The 12,793-nt window shown below is 34.0% G+C and overlaps 2 protein-coding genes across 3 annotated transcripts in view; one reads left to right on the top strand and one right to left on the bottom strand.

The window, feature by feature from the left end:
* LOC136034172 (uncharacterized) overlaps positions 1–12,793 on the bottom strand; it is a 341,873-nt gene that overhangs the window by 206,976 nt on the left and 122,104 nt on the right. The window lies entirely within an intron of this gene.
* LOC136033614 (lactase/phlorizin hydrolase-like) overlaps positions 1–12,793 on the top strand; it is a 54,093-nt gene that overhangs the window by 8,266 nt on the left and 33,034 nt on the right. For both annotated transcript variants that reach the window (XM_065714404.1, XM_065714402.1), the window contains exons 2-3: positions 1,443–1,593; positions 12,440–12,674. In XM_065714404.1, coding sequence (XP_065570476.1) covers positions 1,443–1,593; positions 12,440–12,674 — 386 coding nt within the window. The remainder of the gene's footprint in view (positions 1–1,442; positions 1,594–12,439; positions 12,675–12,793) is intronic.

Raw genomic sequence — 12,793 nt, 5'->3', positions numbered from 1 at the left:
CCAAAAGGCAATATGAGCACGCCACTAATAATACTACTATCACTGCTACATTGACTAGTTCTATTACAACAATTACTGTTTCTGTAACTACTACTTCTATTGCAACTACTTGTAAGGCTAAGAACATTAAAATGAAAGTTTCAAGAAGTATATGAATAAACAGGTTATCAATAGGACATATCGACAATGTCATAGCAATGGCTAATTGTATTAAATTGAAACTTCCAGGACTGGAAATTTTGACTTCTAAGGTTGAAAGTGATGCTCTGGTCCAAGACTAGAACATAATTTGCACTTAGATAACTTCTAATCAGATAACTTCTTCATCAGCAGTTTTACTGCTGATGATGAACACTGTATATGTGTTCGAAATATCCAGTTAAATAATTATAATTTGCACTTTACAGACAAAAAGACATTTTAAAAGTTTTCATTAATTTTCAAACCTACTCTAGCACCATGAACTCGCAAAACCTCTAAAAGTTCATTCATTTTGCTCATACTTTCATCTAGGATTCTTAAAGACGGTGGAGCAGTGAAGATGTTAAAAGTAGAATAGCCGAGGCTCAGGGTGTTTTTTCACAGTTAAAAAAAGTTTGGAAGAATAGTAAGATAAGTCTGCAAACCAAGATTAGAATATTGGAAGGTACGGTACTGACAGTGGTCAATTATGGCTCTGAAGCATAGGCACTCCGAAAAGCGGATTAAGATTTACTAGATATTTTCCAGAGAAATTGCCTATGGACTGTTCTAGGTACCCGAATGACTTACCGTATTTCAAATAGTAGGCTTTATGAAAAACGTGGTTCAATCCTGCTTTCTAGGGCTATAATGAAAGAAACGTAGACATGGCCAGGGCACGTTGTGTGGATGAACGATGACAGATTGCACAAGATTGTTCTTTTTGGCCAACATTCTAAGGCTCAACGGAAAGCAGGTCATCCTCGTCTGGGGTGGGAAGATGTCATAAAGAAAGATTTAAAGGAAATGGGATTCTCGTGGGAGGTTGTAAATAGGGAGGCTTTAAATAGATTGTGATGGAGGAGGAGCGTACGTTGCTGTGTTGGCTTCAAGCGGCTTTGTGCTCCTGTGAGTTGTAGTTATGGTTTCAGTTTTTAACTTTAATAAATTAAAAATTATTTGGAATTTAAAGAATAAATACCAGCATGCTTGTTTTAAGACTGACTCGGTTATTTATTGTAGTTTTGGTTTGCTATGGGCTTCATTTATTTATTGGTAGTGATTTGTGGTAGTTAAACGCTTCCTTAGATTACCTGGTTTTATTTCTGCTCATTTTTTGCTTAATAGCGTTCTTCACTTTTCTTTGAAAAACTTATTTTGAGGGAAAAGTTTTTTAAATTAATAACATTAAAAAACTAAAATGTCTTATGTTGTTCTTGGAATGTTCTTGGAACGGTTTAAAAATTATTGTTTTGAAACAGGAAAGGGTCCAAGCATTTGGGATACCTTTACTTCAAAACCGGGTAACATTTTGGATGGAAGTGACGGGAAAATTGCCTGTGACAGCTACCACAAGTACCTAGAAGATGTAGCCCTTTTGAAAAACCTGGGTGTTCACCAATACAGGTTTAGGTAAGTTTTTTACGTTTTATTCCCTTATTTAAAACCAGTTGCGTAGCCAGTGGAATCAAACCTTCTAATTTTGCGGTAAGGGATCCAAGGAGGGATTTTCTTGGCTTAAATGCAGTTCAATCAGTAAATTTTCCTCTTACTGTTACACGAATATATTGACTGTCAAGAGAACGACTGTATCCCCAGGCTTGGATGGTTTATTAAGTGAGTTTTGCTCACACATATAAATCTGAATCAAGAGGTCTTCAACATTCTAGCAAGGCACCTCCCTCTTCGAATTTTTGACATCCCACTGACTTTCTGAGCATGAGCATAAACGATATCATAAAAAGAACGTTTTATCGTCACATCCCACCATTGGCGTCAATTCATCAAAATCTATGGGGGGGGGAAGGAGGTAATTTTCAATATTAATAGGGGGGCAAGTTGGTCGTTTGTTTTAATGAAGATGCCCCAATAAGGGTGCTCAAAATCTAGAGAAATGCCAAAAAACACTAGGGGTCGCAGACCCCCTTAATCCCCCCCCCCAATGACACTAATGCATCCCACTCTGTAAACTGAGTTGTAACACCTTCAAAAAGGAATCCATTATATGGAAAAACTTAAGAAATTATTTCATTTTTATTTTTAATATGTCAAATTGCTAGAGAAGATACTATATTTGAATTTGAGCTGATTAATCACTAGAGACAAACTAAAGGATGACCTTTGAACTCAAGCTTTGTTCAACTCGACTCAAACTTTTCTCAAATTTGAATCAAGCTGACATAGGCTCGAAAGCATTTCCAAAATTAATGGATCAGGAAATAGCAACGGCACTTCCTGTAGTTTTTATGGTACTTGATATTTACCAAGTGACATATAGCGATCGCAAATTGACTTGATAACAGTCGTCTCCCCAATTCGACCATCTGGTGGACTGGAGGGAGAGGAAAAATTGGAAGAAATGAGGTATTTTTAACTTACGAAAAGTTGATCGGATCTTAATAAAATTTTATATTTAGAAGGACCGTGTGTCCAGAGCTCTTATTTTATATCCCGACCGTATCCGGTGATATTGGGGGAGGCGGGGGGGGGGAACGGAAAATCTTGGAAAACGCTTAGAGTGGAGGGATCGGGATGAAACTAGGTGGGAAGAATAAGCACAAATCCTAGGAACATGATTGACATAACCGGACTGAATCTGCTCTCTTTGGGAGACTTGAGGGAGAGAGGGAGGTAATTCGGGAAAATTAGAAAAAATGAGATATTTTCAACTTAAAAACAGTTGACAGAATTTTAATGAAATCTAATATTTAGAAGGAGCTTATATCTTAGATCTCTTATTTTGAATCTCAACTAGATCTTCTGACATTAGGGGGAGTTGGAGGGGGAAACCAGAACTCTTGGAAAACGCTTAGAGTGGAGAGATCAGGATGAAACTTGGTGGGAAGAATAAGCAAAAGCCGTAGATACGTCATTGACGCAAGCGGACTTGATCCGCTCTCTTTGGGGGAGTAAGGTGGGGGGTGTTAATTCGGAAAAAATAGAAAAATTGAGATATTTTCAACTTAAGAACGGGTGACCAGATCTTAATGAAATTTGATATTTAGAAGGAACTCATATTTCAGAGCTTTTATTTTAAATCCCAACCAGATCTGGTTATATTGGGGGGAGTTGGAGGGAGAAACCAATAATCTTGGAAAACGCTTAGAGTGGAGAGATCGGGATGAAACTTGGTGGAAAGAATAAGCAAATGTCTTAGATACGTCATTGACGTAAGCGGACTGGATCTGCTCTCTTTGGGGGAGTAATGGGGGGGGTTGTTAATTTGGAAAAATTAGAAAAATTGAGATATTTTCAACTTAAGAACGGGTGACCGGATCTTAATGAAATTTGATATTTAGAAGGAAATCATATTTCAGATCTCTTATTTTAAATCCCAACCAGATCTGGTTATATTGGGGGGAGTTGGAGGGAGAAACCAAAAATCTTGGGAAACGCTTAGAGTGGAGAGATCGGGATGAAACTTGGTGGGTAGGATAAGCAAATGTCGTCAATACGTGATTGACATAATCGAGCTGGATCCAATCTCTTTGGGGTATTTGTGGGGGAGGGGGTTAAGTGCTTTGGCGAGTTCGGTGCTTCGGGGTGTGCTAGGACGATGAAAATTGGTAGGCGTGTCAGGGACTTGCACAAATTGACTTCATAAAGTCGTTTTACCCGATTCAACCATCTTTGGGGGGGAGGGGCTGAAAGGAGAGGAAAAATTAGAAAAAATAAGGTATTTTTATCTTACGAGTGGGTGATCGGATCTTAATGAATTTTGATGTTTAGACTTCGTGTCTCAGAGCTCTTATTTTAAATCCTGACCGGCATTAAGCCTTTGATTTTCCTTTTAAATCTATATATTGATCCTTAGAATTTTTCTAGAGCTCCTGCCATACGAGCTCTTGGCTCTTGGCTCTTCCGACCTCGTCACAAGTGCCTTTCGAGCTCTTAGCTCTTGTATTTCTTTTTTTGGGGGGGAGGGGACAGAATTGACAACATTGATCATAAAAAAATCTCATTTAGAGATTTTAAAACAGTTGTATTTAATTGTTACTTACTGATGAAAAAACAGAAAATTCACGGCTAGGGATATAGTTGCTTCATCCATTCTCTAAATTTTTCCTATTACTTCGAATTCCAAGTAAATACAAACTTTGAGCGTTACAAAATATTAACTAATAAAACAAATGTTCATATCACTATGACTATGATTTCAAAATTTAAATATGTAATTTTAGAATACTTGACATTTCAGATGAATAATATTAGTCAACAAGATAAATATCTTTTGTCAAAATTTGTTTGTAGACGTCTTACAATTTTATTATCAGTAAAGTGAAAATGATGTTTCTAACAAAAGTCCATGTTCAAATCGATAACAGGTCAATTTCAAATTTATTATTAAGTCAAATCATTCTTTTTTTTCTTTACTGTTTTTTTTTCTGTTTTGGACTTCGAGGGTGTATTTTCGATTAGTGGTGATTATTGAATTAGCAATAGCCGACAAACCAACATACAATAAATTGCTTCTTTTCAGCTGACAATAACCAAATAGGGACTGACTACAAATGGAGCAGAGCGAATTTCTAACCTTATAATAAAAAATCATAAGCTCAACAGGTTAAGCTAATTAAGGATGGCTATCGTATGCGTTAAAAGGCGTCTAAATTCCGCAGCATAGGCTTCTGGTATTGCAGTAGCTTCTTTCCTTCTGTCATTGAGCACCTCAACAAACAAATCATAATTGCCTTCTCCAGTTGAAATCCTAAAATTCTGTATTCTTGCATATGTATTTAATTTCCTCTTATGGGCCTTAACGCATTTTTATTCCATTCACACAAGCATAGGCGTTATATATGTATATAAATATGTATATATATTGACTCTAAATATTAACTCACATGTCTAAAGCTATCTGTCAAAAGCTATTAGTTGAAGATAAGCTGTGTATTGGAAAAAAATGAAAACATCCTCATGAAAAGTTTTCAAGCTAGAAACGTTTTTATACCAAGTGGTTGCTGTCTGAAAGTAGTCTGCTACCCAATACTACAGAGAGTAATTAGGGCCTGAGGTTCTTATTATTACCAAGCAAACGTCATTAACGTAGCTGGTTACTATCCATGAAACAAGGACCACGACTAAATAATTTGGATTATTGACCTGCTTACATGAACATACTACAAAAGATACAAAATCAGCATAATACAGCCGACATCTCATTTTCATATACCTGATTGGACATGATTAACAAAGAAAGTTGAAATGTGTGTTTTGACGATTTAATCATACAAATATTTTTTTTTGGGATTGAACGAGACTGGTCTAATCATGTGCTTCGGTAGAGTAAGCCTGCAAAGTTATGTTCTCAAATGAATCAATTGCTATGGCATTTTTTTTAGGGCACTTATTGTTATCCATTTCCAATGTCGAAGGGGCCAAATGTCCTTACCCAAACGTTTTGCCCTCCCCTTTCTTTTTGAACTTAGTCTTTTTAAACTTTGATTTTTTTTACTTAGAAAGTTTTTAAACTTTTTTTTTTTGGGGGGAGGGGGCTCAGAAATTTTTTCAACTTTTTTTTACATGTCTTAAAATGATATTAAATATACTTATAATAAAAGAAATTCACTTGTGATATTTTCAATATATATATATATATATATATATATATATATATATATATATATATATATATATATATATATATATATATATATATATATATATATATATATATATATATATATATATATATATATATATATATATATATATATGATATAAATAGTCGTAAGTTTTACTATTAGAAAAAAAGTATATAGTTGCATTTTTCTTTTTTTACCTGTTTGTTTTTGAACTTAAGAAATGTTTGCAACTTTTGTTTAAATGTCTTGAAATGACATTATAAGACATGATATACCAGATATTGTATGCTAGAGTCTGAAATAGGTGATTTAGGTTTTACCAAAGTCTGAGAGTGATGAATCGGATTCTTTTGAGAGCTAGAGACACATTAAGTGGGAATTTATCAAGATTCAGTCAGACAGAGACACTACTACAAGCTCACAAGTAGTATACTAGAGTCTGAAAATTGGTAAATTGGATATTTTCTAAATTCTGAGCGAGATGAACCGAATTGTGTTTAGAGTTAGAAACATATGAAGCGGGAATTTATCGAGATTCAGTCAAACATAGACGCTAATACTGACTCACAAGTGGTATACTAGAGTCTTTTAGAGTCATAAGTGAATTAAGTTTTTACCAAAGTCTCAGAGATGAATCGGATATTTTTAGAATTAGAGATAAATGAAGCCGGAATGTATCAATATTCAGTGAAACAAAGACACTACTGCCCGCTCATAGTGGTATACTAGAGTCTGAAATAGGTAAATTAGGTTTATTCCAAACTCTAAGAAAACCCGATTCACCTCTCTCAGACTTTGGTAAAAACGTAGTTCACCTATTTAATACTTTAGTAAACCACTTGTGAGCTGGTAGTAGTGTCTGTGTCTGACTGAATTTTGATACATTCCAACTTCGTAAGTTTCTAACTATAAAAAGAATCCAACTCATCTCTCTCAAACCTCCGTAAAAACCTAATTCACTTATTTCAGACTCTAATATACCGCTTCTGAGCTGGTAGTAGGGTCTATGTGGGACTAAATATTGATACGTTACCGCTTAATTTGTCTCTAACTCTAAAACAAATTCGATTCATCTCTCTCAGACTTAGGTAAAAACCTATTTCACCTTTTTCATGCTCTAGTATACCACTTGTGAGTTGGCAGTACTGTTTGTGTCTGGCTGAATCTTGATATATTCCCATTTATATGTCTCTAACTCCAAAATGAGTCCCTTTCATCTCTCTCATACTTGGTAAGAACCTAATTTACCACTTTCAGACTATAGTATATTACTTGTTAGCAGATAGTATTGTCTGTGTCTGATTAAATCTTGATAAATTCCCACTTTGTATGTTTCTAACATTAAAGAGAATCCAATTCATCTCTCATCCTTTGGTAAGAAACCTAATCCACTTATTTCAGACTTCAGTATACCACTTGGTGAACTGGGATAGTGCTCGTGTCTAAATGAATCTGGATAAATTCCCGCTTCTTATATCTCTAACTCTAAAAAGGATCCAATTCACCCGTTTTAAACTTTTGTTAAAACCTAATTCATTTATTTCAGACTAGTTCACCCCTTGTGACCTGGTAGTATTGTCTGTGTTTGACTAAATCTTGATAAATTTCCACTTCATATGTCTCTAACTCCAAAAAGAATTTGACTCTTCTCTCTAAATTTCATAAGTACATAATTCATAAGTCTGAAATATATGAATTGTTTATTTATTTGTTCGTAATAATAAATGAATAAATAATTCATATATTTCAGACTCTAGTACATTTTTTAGCTGGTAGGAGTGTCTGTGTCTGACTGAATTTCGATAAATTTTCACTTCATATGTCCTTAACTCTAAATAGAATCCGATAAATCTCTCTCAGACTTTGATAAAAACCTAATTCACCTAATTCAGACTCTAATATACTACTTTTGAGTTAGTAAAAGTGTCTTTCTCTGCCTGAGTCTTGATAAAATCCCACTTCATATGTCTCTAACTCTAAAAAATCCGATTCATCTTTCTCAGACTTTGGTAAAAAACATAATTCACCTATTTTAGACTCTAGTATGCCATTTGTGAGTTGGTAGTAGTGCCTCCGTCTGACCGAATCATGACAAATTCCCACGTTATATGGCTCTAACTCTAAAAAGAATCTGCTTCATCTATCTCAGACTTTGGCAAAACCTAATTCACCTATTTCAGCCTCTAGTCTATATATATAAAAATAAGTTGTTTGTGTACTGACGTCATGTTTGTCGACTGTCGACTGACTTCATGTTTGTTTGTCGACTGACGTCATGTTTTTCGACTGTATATGACGTCATTAAGAAGAAACAGCGGAGGAAGCTGCTCAAAGAGTTAATGTCAAAAGGCTTGCGGCTAATGGAGAGAGTAGGAAAAGAAAGCGTGCCGAGAAATCACACCAACAGCGTGAAAACAGGCTTGCGTCTCAAAGAGAAATCACCAAAAGAAAGCGTGCCGAAGAATCACAAGAGCAACCTGAAACAACCTGGACAGCGAGAGTCAAAACGTATCAAAACTGAAAATGATAGCGATGATGATTGGGTTTGGGATTTTGACTTGGATAAGGTCATCAATGCCTACCAGATTTTAGTTAAAAAAACAAAGGTTCGGCGATATGTATTTCATAGTGACGAAAGACAAGTCAAGGTAAAACAAACCAAACAACTTAAAAGTGATACCGATGATGAAAAAAACGACGTTGAAAGGACTATTGTTTCCGAGTTGCAACATCTTTTCCACATAAATAATAATTTAGTGCTTCTGTTCAAAACAGCAATCGAATTGATGCCTACTGATACGCAACTATCAACGAAGTGGCAATCGTTATGGTCGGTGATATGTATATGACGTCAAAGGCTTTGTATATGACGTCATTATAAGCATATAAGAAGGCGTTTCAAAGAGAAGTTTTTATTAAACTCATCGATGCTACGATGCCCTACAATATCCTATCATTTTTTGGGATGGAGCCGACGGCTATCACTTTAATATTAAATTGATAAATCCAGCCACTAACAAAGAAATGGATAAGAAATGCTGCGCAATGAAATATTATGCCTATAGATTAATGATTCGTCATTTATTACATTTATATATAATCCATCTTGGGATTAGATACAACAGCCTTTACATCCTGGACAATCGCCGGTTAATAGACATGACATTACGGCCCGTGTCTTCCGGCAAAAGTTACTCTCCTTCATCTCCTACAGAGCTATGGGAGAAATACAAATCGCAAATGGCCGAGAATATACTCAGCCGAATACGGCTAGAAAGGTCAGATATGACCTTGGACTTTACAACTAAAATTTATAACTGCACTTTAGTTATGATTGAAGATTTGTGCTTATCTATTGCAAACAAACTTCTCAGGCATTTGGAAATGCCTCCACCTAATCGTACTGCTTATATTTCTACATGTGTAGAATGGGATCGTGAACAAAGTTACAACACAATTGATCTATTGTCGTATGTTACAGACCGGGACACCGGGACACAAATGACAAGCGGGACACAGGGAATATAAATGACGACCGGGACACTCAAAGAGAAATTACAGACCGAGACACTGGGACACAAATGACGACCGGGACACTGGGAATATAAATGACGACCGGAACACAGGGACACAACTACAACGGGGACGCCGGAAGGGCACATGGGGGATATATAAAGGACGACGGGGACACAGGGAATATTCGATTAGCAATTTCCATCAACAAAGCCCAAGGGCAATCATTAGAAAAATGCGGTGTAGATCTGAATACGGATTGTCTTCCCTTGGACAATTATATTTTGCATGTTCAAGAGTCGGTAAACCTGACAATCTATTTATATGCGCAAACAATGGGACAGCGAAGAACATTGTATATTCGCAAGTTTTACGTAGTTAAAAACATGTATATATGTATATATATATATATATATATATATATATATATATATATATATATATATATATATATATATATATATATTCACAGGCTGGACAAAGGGACACAACTACAATGGCGCATAACTATATGGCGCGTAACGAATTACGCGCGTGGGGGGCTTGGGGGCGCAAAGCGCCCCCACCAACTAGGTGTTGGTGTGGCGCGAAGCGCCATACCAACAGCTAGTATATCATATTTGATAATGTCGTTCGACGTCATAAGAAAAAGTTGGAAAAAATTTCTGTTCAAAAAACTAATTTAAAAAAATGTTATCGTAAACATTATTTTTGCAAAAGTAAAAATTCACGATTTACTTATATATATATATATATATATATATATATATATATATATATATATATATATATATATATATATATATATATATATATATATATAATGTCGTCTTCATTTCGTATTTTTGAAATATCGTAAGTGGATTTCTTATATTATAAGTCTATTTAATGTCATTTTAAGTCATTTATATATATATATATATATATATATATATATATATATCATGAAAAGAGAAATCATCAATGCAACAGCACAAACACATAAAAAAAAGACACAGAAGAAGAAAAGGAAGACTGTTTTCCTAAATTAGTGACTACTATAGACCAGCACTAGAATGAGGCCTTAACCGTACTCATCCATACAATCACACAGGTCAAACAGCATAGCCATACACAATCAACCATAAAGAATAATCCATGGACAGGCAGTCATGTCGTCAATAAGTATAAGTCGTCATTTACCAAACAATAGAAAAAATAATAAAGACAAATAATTCAGAGGCAACAATCCAGCACAAGGGCTCATCAGGAGAATACACTTGCCTATAGGGTTTCGCCACTTTAAATTCTCTACCCAGCCAAGTGTTGTGGCTACCACAGAATATCCATTGCATCCCCGTGTCAGGTATCACCCCCAAAATACATGCCTATGAAAAAAAACAGCAAATGTAAAACAACCAAGTAACACCAAAAAAGCTTATCCTGTTAATATATCCCTCTTTTTAGCAACAATAGGTAAACTAAATATGATAAATTTTACCAAATCACAAATATTAGCACATTGCAAAAAAAATAAAAAATTGAATGAACCAAACAGTTATAGAATTCATCTTTACCATGTGGCTATTTTAAAAAAAAAATCCGCTCTATTAGAAACACAATTCAAAATAAATGGCACTACATCATCATTTGTCGAACCTCTGAAATTAGTTGAAAATTTCCTTAAGTATTTCCAGATAATTCTTTTGATATTTATTTAAAAGTTCGTTATAATGAAAACTAAATTTTTTAAATTGCCAAGTTAATTTATTAGCAGAAAAACCTCTTGATATCAATTTTTGGCTTAAGATTTTACATCTATTTTTAAAATCAATATAATTCCTACAAATCCTTGCATAACGAAGTAACTGTGAGAACAACGCCGAATACGTGATATTTGAGTGTATATTACTTTCAGGGAATGGGAAACTAATCACTTCAAAATCAAAATCATTCGTTTTATTATACATTTTAAAACTTAATTTATTATTATCACAAATATTAATATTTAAATCTAAGAAATGATCTTACTGCAACAATAAACCAGCAATATATATATATATATATATATATATATATATATATATATATATATATATATATATATATATATATATATATATATATGTCGTCTTCATTTCGTATTTTCGAAATATCGCAAGTGGGTTTCTTCTGTTATAAGTATATTTAATGTCACTTTAAGTCATTTTTTTCATGTAAAAAAAAATGTTGAAAAATTTCTAAGTTAAAAAAACTAAGCAAAAAAATGTAACTACAACCATTATTTTTCTAATAGTAAATACTATGACTAACATATATATATATATATATATATATATATATATATATATATATATATATATATATATATATATATATATTGTATATATCATCTTCATTTCATGTTTCGAAAATATCACAAGTGAATTTCTTTTGTTATAACTGTATTTAATGTTATTTTAAGACGTCTAAAAAGCCGAAAAAATTCTAAGTAAAAAGTTTCAAAGTTCAAATTTAAAATAGGGGGGGGGGGCAAAAATTTAGGGGAGGGGCATTGAACCCCTTGGAGACTGGACATGTATGACTGTAATTACCCTCTAGAAAAGTGCCATAACAAATGATTCATTGGGAAACACAACTTTGCCTGTTCGCTCTCTCTAGGCGCATGATAGGACCAGTTTCATTCCATCCGAAATAAAAAATTCATATAATTAAATTGTCAAAACATCAACTGTCTTTGTTAATCATGTCCTGGCAGGTTATAAAAATGAGACGCTGGCTGAACTAAGCTAATTTGTATCTCTTGTAGCATAGTTATATGAGCATATGAATGACCCAAATGATATAGTCGTTGTCCCGGTTATATGGATAGTAACTGATTTTTTTATGGTAAAAATAGATACTTTACATGAAAAAATTCTGTTTTCAGCTGTTTTTTGCCCTAGTTCTCCATTTAAAGGTAATCGCTGAGAACTGATAATTTAAATATTTTCAGTCCAACTGAAAATCCTAGTGTATATACAAAGAAAGATTATTGTCTTGTACTTCCCTGTTCATGAAAACGTGCTTTTGTGTAGTTCAATATTTTTAGCCTTCGCGTACAACTTTTGGTACAATTCCTTGATAATACTATTTTTTGCTGAATTTCTTGATAATAGTTATGCATCAAATCATATTTCTAGTATTTCCTGGTCTCGAGTTCTACCACAGGGCACTGGTACTATAAATGAAAAAGGAATAGAATACTATAGAAACCTTGTACAAGCTCTACTAGACAATGGTATCGAGCCAATGGTTACCCTTTATCACTGGGACTTGCCCCAAGCCCTTCAAGACTTGGGAGGTTGGCACAACAGTTCATCAGCTGATTGGTTTAAAGAATTTGCTGATTTGATGTTTTCAAGATTAGGAGATCAGGTAAGAACTTTAATTCATTTCGTACCCACTTACAAAAGGGAAAAAGTTGAGTACAAAGAGAAAAACAAAGAACTACAAATAACACAAAGAAACACAAAAAACACAAAACAAATAACACA

Source organism: Artemia franciscana, chromosome 12, assembly GCF_032884065.1.
Source record: "Artemia franciscana chromosome 12, ASM3288406v1, whole genome shotgun sequence".
NCBI classification, from domain to species: Eukaryota; Metazoa; Arthropoda; class Branchiopoda; order Anostraca; family Artemiidae; genus Artemia; species Artemia franciscana.
This window is presented reverse-complemented; position numbering and strand designations above follow the sequence as displayed.